Raw genomic sequence first — 27,544 nt, 5'->3', positions numbered from 1 at the left:
TTTACATTAATATTGGTATATGTGCATGTATAGAATGTAAAAGCAATTAAAGGAATTTCCTAGTTGTCACAAGTCACTAAAGAACTAAAATCCAGAGTTAGATAAGGTTGAATTCTGAAGTAAGGTTATTATACAAACTATAAGCCCTGGTAGACAAAGGGTGATGTTTCAACATGTGTATGAGAATAGAAAATGAAGTTTCCAACATATGGGAGAAAGAGATGCTGAAATTAACCTCCCTATATGAAGCTAGGATTTATTAAAGGTCTGTAAAATGAAAACTAGTAAAGCTCCGCTCTCTGGCCAATTGCAAATAAACAATGATATACCCTTTTGGGGACTGTAAACAGACAAGGAGTTACCATCACAGAGTTTCAGATGAATGTCCAAGGTAAACTGCTCTCAAGAGGTTGGAGAACCTAGAGCCAAGTAGTAAACTCAAAAATGCAAGTAGTGAAACACATAGGGCCTAGGCAGAGGCGATTATAAAATTCATTTCATAACCAAGAGTGTATAAGACGCTCTTAGAAAACAAACCCTCTGAAAATAATCTGAAAATAAAAGGTATAAACCACAGGAAAAGACATAGTGCCTGGAATATATACATATAAACTGCAGAAAGTTTATACTTTTCAAAACTAAAGATGAGGACCATTTGAAAGATTATTAAATCCATATTTTGTTTGCTCAAAAGATAAAAGAAGGGGAAGAAACATGAACAAGTGTTATTCATAATTATACAGCATTGAAGAGCTTCCTATATAAATGTCTTATGATGAAGAAATAGGCATCTAAAAATAAAAATTCAGGTTAAATAGAAGACTAGATACAGTTGAAAAAACTGCAGAATTAGTGATGCAGAATGGGAATCAGGCAGAATGTAGAACATAAAAATTAAAAGATGGAAAAGAGTTAATAGACATAGAGGATAGACCAAGACAGTTTGTCATAAATATGATAGGAGTTCCAAAAGGGAAGAAAAAGAATTGGAGAATTCTTTTTCTCCAATAATTATGGAGAATTCTCCAGGGCTTCCTTGATAGCTCAGTTGGTAAAGAATCCATCTGCCATGCAGGGGACCCGACCCCATTTTGATTCCTGGGTCAAGAAGATCTGCTGGGGAAGAGATAGGCTACCTACTCCAGTATTCTTGGGCTTCCCTTGTGGCTCAGCTGGTAAAGAATCTGCCTGCAATATGGGAGACCTGGGTTTGATCCCTGGGTTGGGAAGATTCCCTGGAGAAGGGAAAGGCTACCCATTCCAGTATTCTGGCCTGGAGAATTCCATGGATTGTATAGTCCATGGGTCACAAAGAGTGTGGGACATGACTGAATGACTTTCACTTTCACTTATGGAGTTTTCTCCATAGTTCAAGACATGAGTTCTCAGACTGAAAAACTGAAGTACCAGATGCAGTAACTAATGAACAAATGAACTATTTAATATGCTAATACATCTAAATAAGCATTGACAGTCAAATATTTAAATAATGACTAATTTATTAACAAAATGAAATTAAAATAATAGCTAACAAAAATAGAAAATGAAGGAGAATTTGGATTTGCAGCGTCATATCCTTCCAGATGTTCAAGCTGGTTTTAGAAAGGCAGAGGAACCAGAGATCAAATTTCCAACATCCACCGGATCATGGAAAAAAGCAAGAGAGTTCCAGAAAAACATCTATTTCTGCTTTATTGACTATGCCAATACCTTTGACTGTGTGGATCACAATAAACTGTGGAAAATTCTTCAAGAGATGGGAATACCAGACTACCTGACCTGCCTCTTGAGAAACCTATATGCAGGTCAGGAAGCAACAGTTAGAACTGGACATGGAACAACAGACTGGTTCCAAATAGGAAAAGGAGTACATCAAGGCTGTATATTGTCACCCTGCTTATTTAACTTATATGCAGAGTACATCATGAGAAATGCTGGGCTAGAAGAAGCACAAGCTGGAATCAAGATTGCCGGGAGAAATATCAATAACCTCAGATATGCAGATGACACCACCCTTATGGCAGAAAGTGAAGAAGAACTAAAGAGCCTCTTGATCAAAGTCAAAGAGGAGAGTGAAAAAGTTGGCTTAAAGCTCAGTATTCAGAAAATTAAGATCATGGCATCTGGTCCCATCAGTTCATGGGAAATAGATGGGGAAACAGTGGAAACAGTGAGAGACTTTATTTTTCTAGGCTCCAAAATCACTGCATATGGTGACTGCAGCCATAAAATTAAAAGACGTTTGCTCCTTGGAAGGAAAGTTAGGACCAACCTGGATAGCATATTCAAAAGCAGAGACATTACTTTGCCTACAAAGGTCCGTCTAGTCAAGGCTATGGTTTTTCCAGTGGTCAAGGATGTGGAATGTGAGAGTTGGACTGTGAAGAAAACTGAGCACCAAAGAATTGATGCTTTTGGACTGTGGTGTTGGAGAAGACTCTTGAGAGTCCCTTGGACTGCAAGAAGATCCATCCAGTCCATCCTAAAGGAGACCAGTCCTGGGTGTTCATTGGAAGGACTGATGCTAAAGCTGAAACTCCAGTACTTTGGCCACCTCATGCGAAGAGTTGACTCATTGGAAAAGACTCTGATTCTGGGAGGGATTGGGGGCAGGAGGAAAAGGGGATGACAGAGGATGAGATGGCTGGATGGCATCACCAACTCGATGGACATGAGTTTGAGTGAACTCCGAGAGTTGGTGATGGACAGGGAGGCCTGGCATGCTGTGATTCATAGGGTTGCAAAGAGTTGGACACGACTGAGCGACTGAACTGAACTGATCCTTATACATATTCAAGATGAGGATATGGATTAGCTTATATTAAATATGCAAGGAAAAAATTTAGGAACGTTTATTAAAGTAATAGAAACAAGTCCATAATTTTTAAAAAGTAGAGTTCTGGAAGAAGAATTTTTAAAATGCTAACAATTCAATAGGAGATAATAAAAAAGGAAAAGAAATTAAAACAATATATTGACACAAAAATAAAATTTAAGAAATAATTTAAATGAATTCAGTAATCAAATGTGACTGGATTAAAATCATCTACTAAATGACAGAAATCCCATAAATCTGATGTGTGTAAAGTTATATAGTTAAAGAGTAACACAACTAAGGTGCCCATTCTTGCCACTGTTATTCAACATAATTTTGGAAGTCCTAGCCACAGCAATCAGAGAAGAAAAAGAAATAAAAGAAATCCAGATAGGGAAAGAAGAAGTAAAATTCTCACTGTTTGCAGATGACTTGATTCTCTACATAGAAAGCCTTAAACATGCCACCAGAAAATTACTAGAGCTAATCAATGAATATAGTAAAGTCACAGGCCATAAAATTAATACACAGAAATCCCTTGCATTCCTATACACTAATGATGAAAAATCAGAAAGAGAAATGAAGGAAACAATCCCATTCACCATTAAAACAAAAAAAATAAAATACTTAGGAATAAATTTACCTAAGGAAACAAAGGACCTGTATACAGAAAACTATAAGACACTGATGAACGATATCATCTTTTTAAGATGTCTGTTTAAGACAACACAAATAGGTAGAGATATATACCATGTTATTGGATTGGAAGAATCAATACAGTGAAAATGAGTCTACTACCCAATGCAATCTATAGATTTAATGCAATCCCTATCAAACTACCAGTGGTATTTTTCACAGAACTAGAGAGAATAATTTCACAATTTGTATGGAAACACAAAAGACCTGATAACCAAAGCAATCTTAAGAAAGAAGATTGGAACTGGAGGAATCAACCTTCCTGATTTCAGACTATACTGCAAAGCTACAGTCATCAAGACAGCATGGTACTGCTACAAAAACAGAATTATAGACCAATGAAACAACATAGAAAGCCCAGAGATAAATCCATACATCTATGGGCACTTTATCTTTGACAGAGGAAGCAAAAGTATACAATGGAGAAAAGACAGTTTCTTTGCTAAGTGGTGCTGGGAAAACTGATCAGCTGTGTGTAAAAGAATGAAATTAGAACAATTCCTAACACCATACACAAAAATAAAATGGATTAAAGACATAAATGTAAGACCAGAAACTTTAAAACTCTTAGAGGAAAACATAGGAAGAACACTCTTAGACATAAATCACAGCAAGATCCTCTGTAACCCACCTCCTAGAGTAATGGAAATAAAAACAAAAATAAACAAATGGGACCTAATTAAATTTCAAAGCTTCTGCACAATGAAGGAAACTATCAGATCAGATCAGTCGCTCAGTTGTGTCCGACTCTGCGACCCCATGAATTGCAGCACACCAGGCCTCCCTGTCCATCACCAACTCCCGGAGTTCACTCAGACTCACATCCATCGAGTCAGTGATGCCATCCAGCCATCTCATCCTCTGTCGTCCCCTTCTTCTCTTGCCCCCAATCCCTCCCAGCATCAGAGTCTTTTCCAATGAGTCAACTCTTTGCATGAGGTGGCCAAAGTACTGGAGTTTCAGCTTTAGCATCATTCCCTCCAAAGAAATCCCAGGGCTGATCTCCTTCAGAATGCACTGGTTGGATCTCCTTGCAGTCCAAGGAACTCTCAAGAGTCTTCTCCAACACCACAGTTCAAAAGCATCAATTCTTCAGCGCTCAGCCTTCTTCACAGTCCAACTCTCACATCCATACATGACCACAGGAAAAACCATAGCCTTGACTAGACGGACCTTTGTTGGCAAAGTAATGTCTCTGCTTTTGAATATTCTATCTAGGTTGGTCATCACTTTCCTTCCAAGGAGCAAACATCTTTTAATTTCATGGCTGCAGTCACCATCTGCAGTGATTTTGGAGCCCAGAAAAATAAAGTCTGACACTGTTTCCCCATCTATTTCCCATGAAGTGATGGGACCAGATGCCATGATCTTCATTTTCTGAATGTTGAGCTTTAAGCCAACTTTTTCACTCTCCACTTTCACTTTCATCAAGAGACTTTTTAGCTCCTCTTCACTTTCTGTCATAAGAGTGGTGTCATCTGCATATCTGAGTTATTGATATTTCTCCCAGCAATCTTGATTCCAGCTTGTGTTTCTTCCAGCCCAGCGTTTGTCATGATGTACTCTGCATATAAGTTAAATAAACAGGGTGACAATATACAGCCTTGATGAACTCCTTTTCCTATTTGGAACCAGTCTGTTGTTCCACGTCCAGTTCTAACTGTTGCTTCCTGGCCTGCATACAATAAGCAAAATGAAAAGACAACCCTCAGAATGGGAGAAAATAAAGCAAATAAAACAACTGACAAAGAATTAATCTCCAAAATATACAAGCAGCTCAGGCAGCTCAATACCAGAAAAACATAAAGCCCAATCAAAAAGTGGGCAGAAGACCTAAACAGACATTTCTCCAAAGAAGACATACAGATGGCTAATAGATGAAAAGATGTTCAATATCACTCATTATTAGAGAAATGAAAAGCAAAACTACAATGAGGTATCATCTCACACTGGTCAGAATGGCCATGATCAAAAAATCTACAAACAATAAATACTGCAGAGAATGTGGAGAAAAGGGAACCCTCTTGCACTGTTGATGGGAATGCAAATTGATACAGCCAATATGGAGATTGCTTTAAAAACTAGGAATAAAACTAGCATATGACCCAGCAATCCCACTACTGGGCATATACCCTGAGGAAACCATAATTGATCCCAACGTCCACTGGAGCATTATTTACAACAGCTTGGACATGGAAGCAACCTAGATGTTATCAACAGATGAATGGATAAAGAAGTTTTGGTATATATACGCAATGGAATATTACTCAGCTATAAAAAGGAATGCACTTGAGTCAGTTCTAATGAGGTTAATGAACCTAAAGCCTGTTATACAGAGTGAAGTAAGTCAGAAAGATAAAGACAAATATCACATATATATACATATAAAATATGGAATCTAGAAAGAGGATAGTACTGATGATTCTACTTGCAGGGTAGCAAAGGAGATGCAGACATAAAGAATGGATTTTGGACACAATGGGGAAGGAGAGGGTAGGATGATTTAAGGGAGTAGCATTGAAACATATGCATTACCTTGTAAATATATGTATTACCTTTTACATATATGTAAAATAGATACCCCGTTGGAATTTACTGTATGACACAGGGAACCCAAAGCTGGTGCTTTGTAACAACTTAGAGGGGTTAGGATGTAGAGGAGGTGGGAGGGAGGTTCAAGAGGGAGGGGACCTATGTATACCTGATTCATGTTGATGTATGGCAGAAACCATCACAAAATTATAAAGTAATTATCCTCTAATTTAAAATGAAAAAAAAAATTTTTAAGTAACAAAATTTGGAAAGAAAACAATGCAAGCAGGGTAATACTATCAAAAGGAAACTAGGGTGATGATATGAATATCAAATAAAAGATATGTGAAGCCCAAAAGATTGGAGAAGGAAATGGCAACCCAGTCCAGTACTCTTGCCTGGTAAATTCCATGGGTGGAGGAGCCTAGTAGGCTACAGTCCATGGGATCGCAAAGAATTGGACACAACTGAGCAACTTCACTGGTTCACTGAAGCGCAAAAGACAGCAATGTTATAAAGAGGGAAATTACTTCATGATAAAGGAAAAATCTACAAAGAAGATAAATTATGATACCATATGCACCTAACAATATATCCTCATGCAATATAAAGAAGATAGAAAGTACCTCCAATTCATTTCCTGAATCCAGTACTACTTTTAGTACCAAAAGTAGGCAGAGGAAGAAAGGAAGGGAGGAAGGAAAGAAACTGTAGGGCAATATACTTGTATATGTAAAAGCAAAACTTCTACATAAACTATTTGCAAATAGAATCTGGAAATGCATTAAAAGAACAAATCGAAAAGGTCTGGTATCTTCCAGGAAATGCAACATTGGTTCAATATCAGGAAAACTGACAATAATACCCATAATGTCAACACAATAAAGGAGATGATAAGATCATATAAGTAGATTTTAAAATTCAACAACCATTCCTAATAAAAATATAAAGCAAAACAAGTTTAGACAGAATGACTTAATTCTAATAAAAATATTTATTTCCCAAATAATAATAATTGTTATAAGTTATGAAATATTTATAATTCAATTAAAATCAGGTTATTGGACAGATATGCTGATAATTAGCACTATTGCTTAATAATGTCTTGAACATAATAATGTAATAAGACAAGAAAAATAAATTACAATATTATAAATTCTTAATAGCAATACAGACTATAAAGTACTTAATAAATGTAACAAGACATAGAACCTGTATCAATAACCACTTTCAAGTTTGGTTGAATGGCTTTTAAAAAGATTATTTTTTAAAGTTTCTGACTGGACTCCAGAGTCCAATTTTTTATTGAAAAATAACTTAAAATTAATATAGAATAATATAGTATAATCTATCTTCCTGGAAGAAAATGAAAATGGAATTCTTTCTTACACCACATACAAAAGAAAAAAGTTCCAATTGGCATATGAGACTAATGGAAAATGAAAAAATATTTGGAGAGTTGGCAGAATCTTGAAGTTCTACTATATGGAAATGAGGGAAATCTTATTCAAGTCTGGAAACCAGAGTCTATGAAAAAAAGTCATAATTGAAAATTTGAAAATAAAAAAACTTCCTTACAAAGTGCCATAAACAAAGTTAGTTTAAACAATGAATAATTATGAAAAATTATACAGCATAGATCACACTACACAGCTAACATCCCTAGTGTTCAAAAGAAACAGTGGGGCATAAATTTTGAGAAATGATCCTGCATTATCTCATACACACTCTATAATCTAGCAGTTCTACTCCTAAGTATATACTCAAGAGAAACTCTTGCACTCACCCATCAAGAGACATTTTCAAAAAAAGCTCATAGTAGAACTTCTCATAAAATTCATCCATCCCAAACAGAAAGAATCCAAATGCCCATTAACAGGAGAATGGAAAAATTGTGGTATTTTCCCATGATGGAATATTAACAGTAATGAAAATGAATGAGCTCAGTTATGAGCAATAACATGAATAAATTCTAGTTACATACTGCTGAAGGAAAAAAACAGCAGGTCCAGAGAGTTATCTGATCAAGTTTCAAAAACTATCATATTAGTGAAAAATAAACACAGAATTCAGAAAAGTGAGTACCTCTCTGGGCAGAAATAGGGAACCAGAAAAGGAAGAAATGTATAGGTAAATGAAAGTTATCTGTAAGGTTCTAGGTCTTGAGTTGGATGCTGGATTCTTGGTTTGGATTTTACTGATTTAAAATTTTTTTTTCTTTTTTTTAATTTTAATTGGAGGCTAATTACTTTACAATATTGTATTGGTTTTGCCACACATCAACATGAATCCGCCACGGGTGTACACGCATTCCCAATCCTGAGCCCCCCTCCCACCTCCCTCCCCATACCATCCCTCTGGGTCATCCCAGTGCACCAGCGCCAAGCATCCTGTATCCTGCATCGAACCTGGACCGGCGATTCATTTCTTATATATTATACATGTTTCAATGCCATTCTCCCAAATCATCACCCTCCTTCCCTCTCCCACAGAGTCCAAAAGACTGTTCTATACATCTGTGTCTCTTTTGCTGTCTCGCATACAGGGTTATCATTACCATCTTTCTAAATTCCATATATATGCGTTAGTATACTGTATTGGTGTTTTTCTTTTTGGCTTACTTCACTCCGTATAATTGGCTCCAGTTTCATCCACCTCATGAGAACTGATTCAAATGTATTCTTTTTAATGGCTGAGTAATAATCCATTGTATATATGCCTTCAGAATGGGAGAAAATAATAGCAAATGAAGCAACTGACAAACAACTAATCTCAAAAATATACAAGCAACTCCTGCAGCTCAATACCAGAAAAATAAACGACCCAATCAAAAAATGGGCCAAAGAACTAAATAGACATTTCTCCAAAGAAGACATACAGATGGCTAACAAACACATGAAAAGATGCTCAACATCACTCATTATCAGAGAAATGCAAATCAAAACCACAATGAGGTACCATTTCATGCCAGTCAGAATGGCTGCGATCCAAAAGTCTACAAGCAATAAATGCTGGAGAGGGTGTGGAGAAAAGGGAACCCTCTTACACTGTTGGTGGAAATGCAAACTAGTACAGCCACTATGGAGAACAGTGTGGAGATTCCTTAAAAAACTGGAAATAGAACTGCCTTATGACACAGCAATCCCACTGCTGGGCATACACACTGAGGAAACCAGAAATGATTTAAAATTTAAATGCATAAAAGAGGGTCAGTAATGATAGTAACTCATGGACTGAGGATTGTGATTATTCTGTGTCTGTGTTGTTGTTCAATCACTAAGTCATTTCAGACTCTTTGCAACCCCATGGACTGCAGCATGCCCGGCTTTCCTGTCCTTCACTATCCTCCAGAGTATGCTCAAACTCACATCCTTTGAGTCAGTGATGCCATCCAACCACCTCATCCTCTGTCGCCCCCTTCTCCTCCTGCCCTCAATCTTTCCCAGCATCAGGGTCTTTTCCAATGAGTCAACTCTTCGTGTCAGGTGGCCAGAGTACTGGAGTTTCAATTTCAGCATCAATCCTTCCAATGATTATTCTGGGTTGTTTTCCTTTAGGATTGAGTGGTTTGATCTCCTTGCAGCCCAAGGGACTCTCAAGAGTCTTCTCCAACACCACAGTTTGAAAGCATCAATTCTTTGATGCTCAACCTTCTTTATGGTCTGGCTCTCACATCCATACATGACTACTGGAAAAACCATAGCTTGGACTATATGGACCTTGGTTGGCAAAGTGATGTCTCCACTTTTTAATATATTATCTAGGTTTGTCACAGTTTTTCTTCCAAGGAGCAAGCGTCTTTTAATTTCATGGCTGCAGTCACCATCTGCAATGATTTGGGAGCCCAAGAAAATAAAATCTGCCACTGTTTCTATTTTCTCCCCTTCTATTTGCAATGAAGTGGTGGGACCAGATGCCATGATCTTACTTTTTGAAATGTTGAGTTTTAAGCCAGCTTTTTCACTCTCCTCTTTCACCTTCATTTAGGCTGTTTAGTTCTTCCTCACTTTCCACCCTTAGGGTAGTATCATCTGCATATCTGAGCTTATTGATACTTCTCCCTGCAATCTTGATTCCAGCTTGTGTTTCATCCAGCCCAGCATTTCGCATGATGTACTCTGCATATAAGTTAAATAAGCAGAGTGACTCAGCCTTGAAATACTCCTTTCCCAATTTTGAACCAGTCTGTTGTTCCATGTCTGGTTCTAACTATTGCTTCTTGGCCCACGTACAGGTTTTGCAGAAGGCAGGTAAAGTGATCTGGTATTCCTATCTCTTTCAGAATTTTCCACAGTTTATTGTGATCCCCACAGTCAAAGGCTTTAGCATAATCAACGATGCAGAAGTAGATATTTTTCTGGAATTTTCTTGCTTTTTCTATGATACAACATTGTTGGCAGTTTGATCTCTGGTTCCTCTGCCTTTTTAAATCCAGCTTGTACATCTGGAAGTTCTCAGTTCATATACTGTTTTAGCCTAGCATGAAGGATTTTGAGCATTGCCTTGCTAGCATGTGAAATGAGTGCAATTGCGGGGTAGTTTGAACATTCTTTGGTGTTGACCGTCTTTGGGATTGGAATTTTCAACTACAAATTGGCACTCATCAAGGGCATTGCCAATGAGTGAACAACAAAGGCATTTGCCTTTTGCCTCTACAGAAATTGAACCCCATGCTGCTGCAGCTGTTGACCTTCCACAACCCCTGAGGGAGTTCAGGGTGGAGTGAGGCACTCTGTGCTTCAGGGCATCTGGTGGGACAGGTCTTTAGACAGTCGGATGTTTTTAGGAACAGATTTTATGATCTCCATCCTTGAATCTCCTCATATCTAGAGAAGCACTAAATCCCTTCATGTTGAAATCAGACCCTCATGACTAACAGAAAACCTTTTGTAAAATGAGTGCTTCATGATATTGAACCCCCTTCACCAAAACCTTATATATTGCCCTTTCCCCACTGCCACTTTGGAGCAGTCTCTCAGAGCTGTCTGAGATGCTGCCTCCTGGGCTGCAGTCCTCATTTTGCCCCAAATAAAGCTTAACTCGCAACTCTCAAGTTGTACATCTTTTTTAGTCAACAGAATGAAAACTGACCTTTTCCAGTTCTGTGGCCACTGCTGAATTTTCCAAATTTACTGACATATTGAGTGCAGGACCAAAAGCATCATCTTTAAGGATTTGAAATAGCTCAGCTAGAATTCCATCACCTCCACATTACTAGCTTTGTTTGTAGTAATGTTTCCTAAGGCCCACTTGACTTCAATTCCAGGATGTCTAGCTCTAGGTGAGTGACTATTGTGGTTATCTGGGTCATTACCTGGGTCCACCTGGGTCTATCATGGTTATCTGGGTCATTAAGACTTTTGTACAGTTCTTCTGTGTATTCTTGACACCTCTTCTTAATCTCATCAGCTTCTATTAGGTGCACACAGTTTCTGTCCTTTATTGTGCCCATCTTTGCATGAGATGTTCCCTTGGCATCTCTAATTTTCTTGAAAAGATCTCTAGTCTTTCCCATTCTGTTGTTTTCCTCTGTTTCTTTGCATTGTTCACTTAAGGCTTTCTTATATTTCCTTGCTCTTCTGTGGAATTCTGCATTCAGTTGGGTATATCTTCCTCTTTCTCCTCTCCTCTGCCTTTCACTTATCTTCTTTCCTCAGCTATTTGTAAGGCCTCCTCATACAACTATTTTGTCTTCTTACATTTCTTTTTCTTTGGGATGGTTGCAGTCACTGCCTCTTGTACAGTGTTACGAACGTCCATCTGTAGTTCTTCAGGCACTCTATTTATCAGGTCTAATCCCTTGAATCTATTTGTCACTTACATATAATAGTTAGGGATTTGATTTAGGTCATACCTGAATGGCCTAATGGCTTTCCCTTCTTTCTTCAATTTAAGTCTGAATTTGGCAACAAAAAGCTCATAATCTGAGCCACAGTCAGCTCCAGGTCTTGTTTTTGCTGACTGTATAGAGCTTTTCCATCTTCAGCTGCAAAGAATATAATCAATCCGATTTCGGTGTTGACCATCTGGTGATGTCCACGTGTAGAGTTGTCTCTTGTGTTGTTGGAAGAGGGTGTTTGCTATGATCAGTGTGTTCTCTTGGCAAAAGTCTGTTAGTCTTCCTACTTCATTTTGTACTCCAAGGCCAAACTGCGTGTTACTTCAGGTATCTCTTATCTTCTTTGCATTCTAGTCCCCTGTGGTGAAAAGGACATCTTTTTTTGGTGCTAGTTCTAGAAGGTCTTGTAGGTCTTCATAGAACCATTTGACTTCATCTTCTTTGGCATTAATAGTTGTGGCATAGACTTGAATTACTGTGATGTTGAATGGTCTGCCTTGGAAACAAACCAAAATCATTCTGTTGTTTTTGAGATTGCACCCAAGGACTGCATTTCAGACTCTTGTTGACTCGGTTTCTCTACTGGATTGTTGCCCATACAAGTAGATATAATGGTCATCTGAATTAAATTTGCCCATTCCCATCCATTATAGTTCACTGATTCCTAAACTGTCGATGTTCACTCTTGCCATCTCCTTCTTGACCACATCCAATTTACCTTGATTCATGGACCTAACATTCCATGTTCCTATTCAATATTGTTCTTTACGGCATCAGACTTTACTTTCACCACCAGTCACATCCACAACTGGGCGTTGTTACTGCTTTGGCCCAGCCTCTTCATTCCTTCTGGGGCTATTTCTCCACTCTTCCCCAGTAGCATATTGGACACTCCTACTGAACTGGGGGGCTTATCTTCCAGTGTCATATTTTTTTGCCTTTACATACTGTTCATGGAGTTCTCAAGGCAAGAATAATGAAGTGGTTTGCCATTCCTTTCTCCAGTGGATCACATATGTAAAGTCCAAACAAAACAAAGAGCTCTTACAAATGATAAGAAAATGGTAAGTGCCAATAGAAGAATGTAAAAAAACTATGTACACAAAAGCAAATCTAACAAACATTAAAAATTTCATGAAATTTTTCTGAAATTCACTTCCTCAGGAAAATTCAAATTAAATTAACAATGAAATATCACACTAGTAAAACCTGAACAAAAGAAAGTTACTATTGCTAGAGGGGATCTAGGCCAAAGAGTTCAAGTCAAGCTTTGCTGGTAGAAAATGTGAGGAGTTAGAGCCTTATTCACATTTTTGGAGAGCAATGCAGAAACATATATTAAAATATAAGATTATATATATATATATATATATATACACACACACACACACCCTTTGGGTCAATAATCCCACTTCTTGGAATCTACTCCACAGAAATTTTAATAAAACCTCTAGTATATACTGCTATATGGAAAATGATCCATATTTTGTAGCATTATAATGTGGTAAAGCAAACCAAAACTGGAGCCACAGTAAATCTCCAGTATTAAAGAAATTGATCTGTAAATTACAATATAACTATATCATAGAATATTGTCCAGGCATTATGAGTTGACACTGGAGAAATTCAATGATGTATATTTGAGTGAAAAAAAAGAATGTGGAACGTATGTATAATGTGATCCAATTTTTTTTTAAAAAGAACATGTTAAGATGCCTCTTTTTAAAAATACATGTACACATGTGTGTGTATATATCTCTGCAAATTCATAGCATGCAGAAAAATAGGGAAAAATAAATACCAGTTGTTAAATTATGTAGGTTGAGAGAAGGTAAAGATAAAGGGAAGATAAAAGGGAGGAAAGGAGGGAGGGAAGGAAAAGGGGAGGGAGAAAGAGAGGAAAGAAGGAAGGGCAGCAATATATGGGGATAATAAAGAATCTAAGGCAAACAAAAATGTTTTCATGTGTACACACATATGTCTATGCAACTACCACACAGATCAAGATGTAGAAGATAGAGAATGTTCCTTAGGTTAAAAACTTCTACAAATTAGTAAATAGAAGACTAATAACCCAATAGGGCTTTCCTGGTGGCTCAGCAGTTTAGGCATCCACCTGCCAATGCAGGAGATTTGGGTTCAGTCCCTTCGTTGGGAAGATCCCCTGGAGAAAGAAATGGCAACCCACTCCAGTACTCTTGCCTTGAAAAATCCCATGGATGGAGAAGCCTGGCAGGATACAGTCATGTGGTCACAAAGAGTCAGACATGACTTGGTGTCTAAATGACCATCACCACAACAACCCAATAGAAAATGAGCAAAGGAAATGAACAGATAGTTCACCAGACAGGAAACAAATAGAATATGAATATATGGAGAGATGCACAAAGTTTCTCATGATAAAAGAAATGCAGATTAAAACTGCATCAAAATACCATTTTTCATCCATCAGGCTGACAATATTCAAATATATGACAATACATCACATTGGGAAAGCTGTGAAGAAAAGAAGAAATCTCATACATTGCTAGTGAGAAGGTACATTGTTAAAACTGCAATGGAGAATAATTTAGCAGAATCCTTAAAAACTACAAATGCATATTCTCTGTGACTCAACAATTCTCCTTTCAGGAATACTCCAAGGTACAAAATAATATATGTTCAGAGTTGCTCATTCCAACTTTTATTGTAATGGAAAATGATATAAACAAATATTTATTAGTAGGTTACTTGTTAAATTATGGTTCCTCCATAATTTGTAATAATATGTGAAATAGTATGAAAAACTCATGAGAGCATTTAAAGATCAAAGATATAACTTTAAGTGAATATCTTGTTCAAAAATGCATTTAATATACTAGTTTTTACATAAAATGGAAAAAAGTAACATTGGCTATGCACAAAAATTTTATGGAAATATAGAAGAAACCTTATCAATAGTAGTCACTTGCAGGGTGTGTGAAGTAGGTGACAAAGCATAAGGTGGGAGAGACAATTTTTGCTGTATTTGTAATATAATTTACTTTTATAATAGAATAAAATGTCTATTCAAGAAGAAAATAATAAAATAATTAGATCTACATCTATTGAAATGCCTATGGTATATCAAGTGACAAAAGCGAACTATGAGAGTGTGTGTGCTTAGTTGCTCAGTCATGTCCGACTCTTCGTGACCCCATGGACTGTAGCCCGCCAGGCTCCTCTGTCCGTGGGGATTCTCCAGGCAAGAATACTGGAGTGGGTTTGCCACGCCCTCCTCCATGAGCAGTGTAATTTCATTTTTGTAAAAAGTGTATGAGTGTGTGGGGAGGCTGCTGTGTCTATTTGTGGGTGCAGAAAATGACATGTAGGCATTCATATAAAGCTTTAATATTAGTTACCTCAGGAGTGTAGAGGATGTTATTAATTCTTTGGATTGTTTCTCTTGTTAAAAACAACAACTGGAGGAATCAACCTGCCTGACTTCAGGCTCTACTACAAAGCCACAGTCATCAAGACAGTATGGTACTGGCACAAAGACAGAAATATTGATCAATGGAACAAAATAGAAAGCCCAGAGATAAATCCATGCACATATGGACACCTTATCTTTGACAAAGGAGGCAAGAATATACAATGGATTAAAGACAATCTCTTTAACAAGTGGTGCTGGGAAAACTGGTCAACCACTTGTAAAAGAATGAAACTAGAACACTTTCTAACACCATACACAAAAATAAACTCAAAATGGATTAAAGATCTAAACGTAAGACCAGAAACTATAAAACTCCTAGAGGAGAACATAGGCAAAACACTCTCCGACATACATCACAGCAGGATCCTCTATGACCCACCTCCCAGAATATTGGAAATAAAAGCAAAAATAAACAAATGGGATGTAATTAAACTTAAAAGCTTCTGCACAACAAAGGAAACTATTAGCAAGGTGAAAAGACAGCCTTCAGAATGGGAGAAAATAATAGCAAATGAAGCAACTGACAAACAACTAATCTCAAAAATATACAAGCAACTCCTACAGCTCAACTCCAGAAAAATAAATGACCCAATCAAAAAATGGGCCAAATAACTAAATAGACATATCTCCAAAGAAGACATACAGATGGCTAACAAACACATGAAAAGATGCTCAACATCACTCATTATCAGAGAAATGCAAATCAAAACCACCATGAGGTACCATTTCACCCATCAGAATGGCTGCTATCCAAAAGTCTACAAGCAATAAATGCTGGAGAGGGTGTGGAGAAAAGGGAACCCTCTTACACTGTTGGTGGGAATGCAAACTAGTACAGCCATTATGGAGAACAGTGTGGAGATTCCTTAAAAAACTGGGAATAGAACTGCCTTATGACACAGCAATCCCACTGCTGGGCATACACATCGAGGGAAACCAGAAGGGAAAGAGACACGTGTACCCCAATGTTCATCACAGCACTGTTTATAATAGCCAGGACATGGAAGCAACCTAGATGTCCATCAGCAGATGAATGGATAAGAAAGCTGTGGTACATATACACAATGGAGTATTATTCAGCCATTAAAAACAATATGTTTGAATCAGTTCTAATGAGGTGGATGAAACTGGAGCCTATTATACAGAGTGAAGTAAGCCAGAAAGAAAAACACCAATACAGTATACTAACGCATATATATGGAATTTAGAAAGATGGTAACAATAATCCTGTGTACGAGACAGCAAAAGAGACACTGATGTATAGATCAGTCTTATGGACTCTGTGGGAGAGGGAGAGGGTGGGAAGATTTGGGAGAATGGCATTGAAACATGTATAATATCATGTATGAAACGAGTCACCAGTCCAGGTTCAATGCACGATACTGGATGCTAGGGGCTGGTGCACTGGGATGACCCAGAGGGATGGTATGGGGAGGGAGGAGGGAGGAGGGTTCAGGATGGGGAACACATGTATACCTGTGGCGGATTCATTTCAATGTTTGACAAAACTAATACAATATTGTAAAGTTTAAAAATAAAATAAAATTAAAAAAAAACACACTAATTTTGATTTTTTTTTAATTGAGATATTTGAAATTTTAAAAACAAAACATTTTTATAGTTATATTTTGCCACAACTAAAAATGAAATTTGTCCAAAATGTAAAGAAATGTGAACACATTTTATTTTGTAGATTGTCGTTTTATGGATATATGATCCGGAAAATGCGGACCCCAGTGAGTTGCTGTGGAATGCCAATGAACCTTCCCTAGTAGGTGGAAACATTATTATATTCATGGATAAAATAATATGCTACATTTCTTTTTTAAGAGCTGTGAATAATTTATTATAGTTTAAGTAGCCTAGAACTAAACACATTTTAATTATCCATTAAATTTGCTGCTAAGTTGCTTCAGTTGTGTCGGACTCTGGGTGACCCCATTGACGGCAGCCCACCAGGCTCCCGCATCCCTGGGATTCTCCAGGCAAGAACACTGGAGTGGGTTGCCATTTCCTTCTCCAATGCATGAAAGTGAGAAGTGAAAGGGAAGTTGCTCAGTTGTGTCTGACTCTTAGCGACCCCATGGACTGCAGCCTACCAGGCTCCTCCATCCATGGGATGTTCCAGGCAAGAGTACTGGAGTGGGGTGCCATTGCCTTCTCCATCCATTAAATTTAGTTTACTCATTATAGTGATTTTGAACTTGTGCTCAATCACTACAATTATAAGTCTTTCTTTAGAATTCTTATTGAGCATTTTCCATATTTTCTGTGAACCTCATTATCCACGAAGGGGCTGACCATTAAAATGCTTTCAAGGTGTTTCTTGAGCATCTACCTTGAAGTCATCCTTCAAATCTGTCTAGTTCTTTATTGAATGCTTTACCACTGGATATTAATAAAGTGCAACACAGTGCATAAATAAGTCCTTCCTTTTATCTGTTACAAATTTACCTCTTTCAAGATTCAAGTTTTTCCTTCTGTTACAATTAAAAGGTACAGAAGAGAAACATAAAATGAAAAGTTTTCTTATAGGATTCTCCATGTCCTAATTAGTCTAGATCTGAGTTTTTCATAGCATGTTGTTATGACTCATGGTAATTAAATTCACAAGAGATAGGCTGATAAATCAGAATGACAACCAGTCAGTTGTTTTGTTTGACAATGACTTCAGAGGGAATAAAATAAATTAATGGTAATTAAACACCTGGAGTAACAGGCAAATTTGGCCTTGGAGTATGGAATGAAGCAGGGCAAAGGCTAATAGAGTTTTGCCAAGAGAATGCACTGGTCATAGCAAACACCCTCTTCCAACAATACAAGAGAAGACTCTACACATGGACATCACCAGATGGTCAACACCAAAATCAGATTGATTATATTCTTTGCAGCCAAAGATGGAGAAACTCTATACAGTCAGCAAAATCAAGACTGGGAGCTGACTGTGGCCTAGTTCATGAACTCCTTATTGCCAAATTCAGACTTAAATTGAAGAAAGTAGGGAAAACCACTAGACAATTCAGGTATGACCTAAATCAAATCCCTTATGATTATACAGTGGAAGTGAGAAATACATTTAAAGGACTAGATCTGATAGAGTGCCTGATGAACTATGGACGGAGGTTCGTGACATTGTACAGGAGACAGGAATCAAGACCATCTCCAAGAAAAAGAAATGCAAAAAAGCAAAATGGCTGTCTGAGGAGACCTTAGAAATAACTGTGAAAAGAAGAGAAGTGAAAAGCAAAGGAGAAAAGGAAAGATATAAGCATCTGAATGCAGAGTTCCAAAGAATAGCAAGGAGAGATAAGAAAGCCTTCCTCAGCGATCAATGCAAAGAAATATAGGAAAACAACAGAATGGGAAAGACTAGAGATCTCTTCAAGAAAATTAGAGATACCAAGGGAATATTTCATGCAAAGATGGGCTCGATAAAGGACAGAAATGGTATGGACCTAACAGAAGCAGAAGATATTAAGAAGAGGTGGCAAGAATACACAGAAGAATTATACAAAAAAGATCTTCATGACCCAGATAATCACGATGGTGTGATCACTGACCTAGAGCCAGACATCCTGGAATGTGAAGTCAAGTGGGCCTTAGGAAGTATCACTAAGAACAAAGCTAGTGGAGGTGATGGAATTCTAATTGAGCTATTTAAAATCCTAAAAGATGATGCTGTGAAAGTGCTGCACTCAATATGTCAGCAAATTTGGAAAACTCAGCAGTGGCCATAGGACTGGAAAAGGTCAGTTTTCATTCCAATCCCTAAGAAAGGCAATGTCAAAGAATGCTCAAACTACTGCCCAATTGCACTCATCTCACACGCTAGTAAAGTAATGCTCAAAATTCTCCAAGCCAGGCTTCAGCAATACGTGAACTGTAAACTTCTAGATGTTCAAGCTGGTTTTAGAAAAGGCAGAGGAACCAGAGATCAAATTGCCAACATCTGCTGGATCATGGAAAATGCAAGAGAGTTCCAGAAAAACATCTATTTCTGCTTTATTGACTATGCCAAAGCCTTTGACTGTGTGGATCACAATAAATTGTGGAAAATTCTTCAAAAGATGGGAATACCAGACCACCTGACCTGCCTCTTGAGAAAGCTGTATGCAGGTCAGGAAGCAACAGTTGGAACTGGACATGGAACAACAGACTGGTTCCAAAAAGGAAAAGCAGTACATCATGGCTATATATTGTCACCCTGCTTATTTAACTTATATGCAGAGTACATCATGAGAAACGCTAGGCTGGATGAAACACAAACTGGAATTAGGATTGCCGGGAGAAATATCAATAACCTCAGATATGCAGATGACACCACCCTTATGGAAAGTGAAGAAGAACTAAAGAGCCTCTTGATGAAAGTGAAAGAAGAGAGTGAAAAAGTTGGCTTAAAATTCAGCATTCAGAAAACTAAGATCATGGTATCCAGTCCCATCACTTCATGGCAAATAGATAGGGAAACAGTGGCTGACTTTATTTTTGGGGGCTCCAAAATCACTGCAGATGGTGATTGCAACCGTGAAATTAAAGACGCTTACTCCTTGGAAGGAAAGTTATGACCAACCTAGATAGTATATTAAAAAGCAGAGACATTACTTGTCAACAAAGGTCCATCTAGTCAAGGCTATGGTTTTTCCAGTAGTCATGTATGGATGTGAGAGTTGGACTATAAAGAAAGCTAAGTGCCAAAGAACTAATGCTTTTAAACTGTGGTGTTGGAGAAGACTGTTGAGAGTCAGTTGGACTGCAAGGAGATCCAACCAGTCCATCCCAAAGGAAATCAATCCTGAATATTCATTGGAAGCACTGATGCTGAAGCTGAAACTCTAATACTTTGGCCACCTGATGCAAAAAACTGACTCATTGGAAAAGACCCTGACGCTAGGAAAGATTGAAGGCAAGATAGAAGGGGACGACAGTGGATGAGATGGTTGGATGGCATCACCAGCTCAGTGGAGATGAGTTTGAGTAAACTCTGGGAGTTGGTGATGGACAGGGAAACCTGGCGTGCTGCAGTCATGGGGTCGCAAAGAGTCGGACACAACTGAGCAACTGAACTGAACTAAGTTATAGTGTTATATCAGTATCAATTTCTTGGCTTTGACAATGCACTAAGATTATGTAAGCAGTTGTCATTAGGGAAGGCTGTCTCAGTTCTTGGGAGTGAAATTGTTTCAAAATAAAATAGTTAAAATTTTATTTAAAAATTCCTTTAGTATTTGCTCATTGTATGAAGAATAAAATCCAAACTATTTTCCAAAGCCTACAATGCTTAGCATGATGTGGCCCCTACCTATCTTTTTTTTAACTTTTCCTGTATTAGTCTCTCTTTTACTTACTGTAATCTAGCCATTATCTTCCTTTTAATTCTTAAAATATAATAATTCCTCTTCTACTTCAGAGCCTTTGTAACTGTTGTTAATTCTGTCTTTAATGCTCCTTTCACAGTTGTGGGAAAGCTTTACTCTTCTCTGGGTGGTGAGACTATTTTCTCCTTTATTCAACAAATGTTTATAAATGCTGGTTTGGGAAGCAGAGCCTTGAGGCAGTAGTTCAGTTTTGGACATACTGATTTGAAGCGCTTGCACGTCAACTAAGAGAGAAACAAGCCCTCAAAAGGGCAGATTAGTTCAATGTTTCAAATGCTGCTGAGAAACCAAGTAAGAAAAAAAAGATATTTATTAAATTTAGCTATATGTATAACCATTAGAGTGCTGTGACATGCCTGCTGCTCAGTCGTGTCTGACTCTTTGCGACCCCATGGACTGTAGTCTGCCAGGCTCCTCTGTTCACGGAACTTTACAGCCAAGAATACTGGAGAAGGTTGCTATTTCCTACTCCATCAGACCATATACTGATGTTATAAAGAAGAATACTTTTTTAAAAAGGAAAAGTTTTACAGTAGATAGTGAAATTTGCTAGTTAAAATAAATAGTAATAAAATAAATTAGCATAGTCCTTTGAGAAATAATTTTGTTCTAATTATATCAAGAATTTTTAAAGTGTTCATAATTTTTGATCCAGTAATCACATTGTCAAGAATCTAATAAAAAGAAATAGTTATAAAGTAAAAAAAACTATATCTAATAATGTCCATGGCTTTAATATTTACAAAAGTGAAAAAAATAAAGCTACATAAATGTTTGATAGGGGAATGTTAAGTAAGTAATGATAATTCACTAAACGGAATATTATACTACAATTTGAAATGATGTTTATATTACAAATAGTTGAGAAAAGGAGAGAAGCGGAAGGCAAAGGAGAAAAATATTTACCCAGCTGAATGCAGAGTTCTAGAGAACAGCATAGAGAGATAACAAAGCCTTCTTAAGTGAACAATGCAGAGACAGAGGAAAACAACAGAATGGGAAAGACTAGAGATCATTTCAAGAAAATTGGAGATACCAAGGGAACATTTCATGCAAGATAGGCACAATAAAGGACAGAAACAGCAAGGCCCTAACAGAAGCAGAAGATATAAGAAGAGGTGGCAAGAATATACAGAAGAACTGTACAAAATAGGTCTTAATGACTCCAACAACCATGATAGTGTGGTCAGTCATCTAGAACCAGACATTCTGGAGTGTGAAGTCAAATGGGCCTTAAGAAGCACTACTGCTAACAAAGCTAGTGGAGATGATGGAATTCCCATCGAACTATTTCAAATCCTAAAAGATGATGCTGTTCAAGTGCTGCACTCAATATGCCAGCAAATCTGGAAAACTGAGCAGTAGCCACAGGACTGGAAAAGGTCAGTTTTCATTCCAATCCCAAAGAAGGGCAATGCCAAAGAATTTTCAAATTATCATATAGTTGCACTGATTTCACATTAGGAAGATTATGCTCAAAATCCTTCAAGCTAGGCTTCAACAGTATGTGAACTGAGAACTTACAGATGTACAGGCTGGATTTAGAAAAGACAGAGGAACCAGAGGCCAAATTGTCAACATCTACTGGATCATAGAAAAAGTAAGAGAATTCCAAAAAAGCATCTATTTCTGCTTCATTGACTACACTAAAGCCTTTGACTGTGTGGATCATAACAAACTGTGGAAAATTCTTAGAGATAGAAATACCAGACCACCTTACCTGTCTTCTGAGAAACTTGTGTGCAGGATAAGAAGCAACAGTTAGAACCTGACATGGAACAATGAACTGGTTCAAAACTGGGAAAGCAGTATATCAAGGCTGTATACTGTCAATCTGCTTATTTAACTTATATGCAGAGTACATCGTGCAAAATGCTGGGCTGGATGGCTTACAAGCTGGAATCAAGATTGCCAGGAGAAATAGCAATAACCTCAGATATGCAGATGACACCACCCTTATGGCAGAAAGCAAAGAACTAAAGAGACTCTTGATGAAAGTGAAAGAGGAGAGTGAAAAGTTGGCTTAAAGCTCAACATTCAGAAAACTAAGATAATGGCATCTGGCCCCATCACTTCATGGCAAATAGATGGGGAAACAGTGTCAGATTTTATTTTACTGGGCTCCAAAATCACTGCAAATGGTGACTGCAGCCATAAAAGACACTTGCTCCTTGGAAGGAAAGCTATATCAAACCTAGACAGAGAATTAAAAAGCAGAGACATCACTGTGACAACAAAGGTCCTTATAGTCAAAGCTATGGTTTTTCCAGTAGGCATGTATGGATGTGAGAGTTGAACCATAAAGAAGGCTGAGTACTGAAGAATTGATGCTTTCGAACTGTGGTGCTGGAGAAGACTCTTGAGAGTCCCTTGGACAGCAAGGAGATCAAACCAATCAATCCTAAAAGAAATCAACCCTTAATATCCATTGGAAGGACTGATGCTGAATTTGAAGCTCTAATACTTTGGCCAACCTATGTGAAGAACCGACTCATTGGAAAAGACCCTAATGCTAGGAAAGATTGAGAGCAGAAGAAGAGGGTGACAGAGAATGAGATGGTTGGATGGCATCACTGACTCAATGGACATGCGTTTGACCAAACTCTGGGAGATAGTGAAGGACAGGAAAGCCTGGCATGCTGCATTTCATGGGGTCACAAAGAGTCGGACATGACTTAGGGACTGACTGAACAACAACAATGGACTTTAGATTATATAGCGTGAATACATAGTAGTAACCCACACTTGGTAAACCTTAAGAAAATATCCTAAATGTAGAAAAAAAGAAAATATCCTAAATGTGTTTTTTATACTTTTGATGATTCCTTTGTGGTAATGTTTTTCTATACTTATAAAATTATCTTTGATGACCATGAATTATCCTCTTAATGGAGAAACATACGTTCTTAAGCTTGTTTACGTAGTTGTCTTAACTTTCTCTCAGTCTATCCTTTTTTCTGTCATCTTGTTGTATAGGTTGTTTGTTGTATTTTATTTCCATCTTATTCTATGCCACATTAAGAATGCTCATTTTACTCTTTTATTTTGCAGTTATAGGAAAGATAGTTGTATTTAAAATTCTGAATAGTGAATAAGACTTTTAGAAACAAAATAAAAAGATCTATTATTTATCAATTTTTTTACCAGACAAATCTGTTTTTCTCCATCAAAATCTCTAAATGTGTATTCTTCAGGGAAGCTTTCCTGAAGACCACCATTCCTACTCTTAAAAATGGGTTAAATTCTCCTGTTAGACAATCCCATAGTCCTAATGATCATATCCTTAGTGATACTCATACAGCAATCTCAAAAGTTTCTTTGTGGGTGGTTGACTTATTTCCAGGAAATTAAACAGGAGCGAAGGAAATGGCAACCCACTCCAGTGTTCTTGCCTGGTGGGCTGCCGTCTATGGGGTCGCACAGAGTCGGACACGACTGAAGCAACTTAGCAGCAGCAGCAGCAGCAAACTAGCCCTATCTGAACTTGCATTCTACAGATTCCCTATAATGTAACTGTTGCCTCTATTCTTAAAAAACTTTATTAGAGATAATTCCAGTAAATTCAACAGCTCCTTAAATCTCATCAGAAAAAGAGGGGGCATGTCAGATCTGTCTTTATACTAATAGAATTTTTCTTAGAGCTTCCAGATATATTTGAAATATGCTTTCTAAAGGATATGTTGCTTTGAAGTCAGGCTTATATAGAAATAATTCTAAAGATTAGTTTTAGAAACTCCATTACATAGTTCATTGATATTAAAACTAAGAGTATTTATTTAAGAGCCTCCATAATCTCAGTTTATTCAGGACTCTGTACATAGTATTTTCAACATGTTGTAAATTATATTATGATATTTATAATTCATAAAGTTCTACTGGGGAGGAGACCATATAGTAGGGAAAAAATAAAACTTAATCTTGAGAATGTGGTAAATTTATAAATGTAAGCAATGTCTTAACTAAAATAATAAATTTAATGCATCATGGTGTAATTTCAGGGTAACTTTGGCTATGAAAAGAGTAAAGAGAGGAATCTTTTTTTTTTTTTTACAGAATTCCATAATACTTAGCAAGCAGTTGGCAGCTTTGGGACAGATGCCTTTCATATATACAATTCTGAAGAGAAAAGTTTATTTTCCACAAGAAAGAATAAAGGATGGGTATTTAATTTTTAAATTTAACATGTGAAATATATCTTTAAAATTAAGTAAAATTATTATCAGAAACTTCAAGATATTTAAAAACCCTAGTGGAATTTCATGGAGTATCTTCTATGTAATTTCTAAGGAGCTTCTTTTAACACATAAAAATTGCGATAATCAGAACTGGTTACCAACTCAGAAAATACCAGTCACAGTCCTGGAGTAGGTTCACAATTTGTTTAAATAGCTAAAGGTCAATGAAAGAGTCTCATTCAGGATAGTAGCAGATCTCGACAATACTGCAAAATGTTTTCTGCTGGTTCTTTAAAATGAGCCACAGTGGTATGACTGATAGCACAGTTATTGCCATTATTTCAGTACAGGGGCATACACACAAACACATCTGAAAAGTAAAACTGGTTATTGTTAAAGTTAGTAGGTGATCATGGGGTTTAAACAAACTTTTTGAAATTTTATTTTATTGAAGTATAGTTGGTTTACAATGTTGTGTTAATTTCTACTGTATAGCAAAGTGATTCAGTTATATATATACATATATATATGTATATATATATTTATATATATACACACACACACACATTCTTTTCATGTTCTTTTCCATTATGGTTTGTCAAAAGATACTGAATATAATTCCCTGCACTACGCAATAGACCTTGTTGTTTATCCATCCTATATATACTAGTTTGCATCTGTTAATCTCAATCTCCCAATCTATCCCTCCTCATTCCTCCCTTCCTTGGCAACTACAAGTCTGTTCTCTATGTCTGTAAGTCTGCTTCTATTTTGTAGATAAGCTCATTTGTGTCGTATTTTAGATTGCACATATAAGTCCCATTTCTTTATTTTTGCTTTTATTTCTACTGCCTTGGAAGACTGACCTAAGATAATACTGGTACAGTTTATGTCAGGGAATGTTTTGCCTATGTTCTCATATAAGAGTTTTATGGTGTCATGTTTTAAAGTCTTTAAGCCACCTTGAGTTTATTTTTGTATATGTTGTGAGGATTTGTTCTAACTTCATTGATTTATATGCAGATAGCCAGCCTTCTGTAATCAATCAAGCACCTAGGCTTGATTGATAATCCAAGGCTGTATATTTTCACCCTGCTTATTTAACTCATATGCAGAGTACATCATGAGAAATGCTGGTCTGGATGAAGCACAAGCTGGAATCAAGATTGCCAGGAGAAATAGCAATAACCTCAGATATGCAGATGACACCACCCTTATGGCAGAAAGTGAAGAAGAACTAAAGAGTCTCTTGATGAAAGTGAAAGAGGAGAGTGAAAAAGTTGGCTTAAAACTCAACATTCAGAAAACTAAGATCATGGCATCTGGTCCCATCACTTCATGGCAAATAGATGGGGAAACAATGGAAACACTGACAAACTTTATTTTTCTGGGCTCCAAAATCACTGCAGATGGTGACTGCAGCCATGAAATTAAAAGACGATTTCTCCTTGGAAGAAAAGCTATGACCAACCTAGATGGCATATTAAAAAGCAGAGACATTACTTTACCTACAAAGGTCCATCTAGTCAAGGCTATGGTTTTTCCAGCAGTCATGTATCGATGTGAGAGTTGGACTATAAAGAAAGGTGAGCGCCAAAGAATTGATGCTTTTGAACTGTGGTGTTGGAGAAGACTCTTGAGAGTCCCTTGGACTGCAAGGAGATCCAACCAGTCCATCCTAAATGAAATCAGTCCTGAATATTCATTGGAAGGACTGATGCTGAAGCTGAAACTCCAATACTTTGGCCACCTGATGCGAAGAACTGACTCATTGGAAAAGACCCTGATGCTGGGAAAGATTGAAGGCAGGAGGAGAAGGGGATGACAAGGCTGAGATGGTTGGAATGCATCACTGACTCAAAGGACATAAGTTTGAGCAAGCTCCAGGAGTTGGTGATAGACAGGGAAGCCTGGTGTGCTGCGTCCATGGGGTCATAAAGAGTCAGACACAACTGAGTGACCGAACTGAATTGAACTGAGGCAAAGGGCAAGGTGCTTATAACTAAAAGATGTAGTACTTCTAAACAACAGAAGTACTTCTAGTTTAGTGGGGAAGACAAGTAAACAAATAGACTCTGTGATAGAAGTGAACCCAAGGTGAAGTGGAATTTATAGAAGGTACACCAACTAAGGCTTGGAAGGTACACTGAGGCTCAGAGAGGACTTTCCTAAAGAGGTGACATCTGCATTATTGAAAGAAAATAAATGTCAGCCAATTGAAGGAGCCTTTCAAACAGTGGGGCAACATATAGGAGGGCCTTCAAACAGAGACCTAAGAGAGCAGATTCATTCTAGGAGATCAAAGTTCAATTCATGGTTAAAGTAAAGGGTGATTTTAGAACATGCTCAAACAATTTAGAACATGCATCAACTTAAAATAGACTGCTCTACAACTAGATTGTTATATAAGAACCTCATGGTAACCACAAACCAAAAACCAATAGAGTCACCAAAAATAAAGGGAAAGGAATGCAGGTATTGCACTAAAGTCATCAAAATACAAGGAGAGATAGTAAGAGAAGAAGAAAGTAACAGAGAACAACAACAAAAGTAACCAGAAGACAATTAACAAAATGGCATATATATCAATGCCATTTTGTTTGTTTGTAAGTACATATATATCAATAATTACTTCAAATGTAAATGAACTAAATGCTC

General features: G+C 37.3%; 1 protein-coding gene across 1 annotated transcript in view; it reads left to right on the top strand.

Annotated features, from left to right (window-relative positions):
- CATSPERE (catsper channel auxiliary subunit epsilon) overlaps positions 1 to 27,544 on the top strand; it is a 156,346-nt gene that overhangs the window by 41,113 nt on the left and 87,689 nt on the right. Inside the window, exons 7-8 of the mRNA XM_055582101.1 lie at positions 17,030 to 17,107; positions 24,765 to 24,871. Of these exons, the coding sequence (XP_055438076.1) occupies positions 17,030 to 17,107; positions 24,765 to 24,871 (185 nt within the window). The remainder of the gene's footprint in view (positions 1 to 17,029; positions 17,108 to 24,764; positions 24,872 to 27,544) is intronic.

Source organism: Bubalus kerabau, chromosome 5 (genome assembly GCF_029407905.1).
Source record: "Bubalus kerabau isolate K-KA32 ecotype Philippines breed swamp buffalo chromosome 5, PCC_UOA_SB_1v2, whole genome shotgun sequence".
In the NCBI taxonomy this organism is placed as follows: Eukaryota; Metazoa; Chordata; class Mammalia; order Artiodactyla; family Bovidae; genus Bubalus; species Bubalus kerabau.
This window is presented reverse-complemented; position numbering and strand designations above follow the sequence as displayed.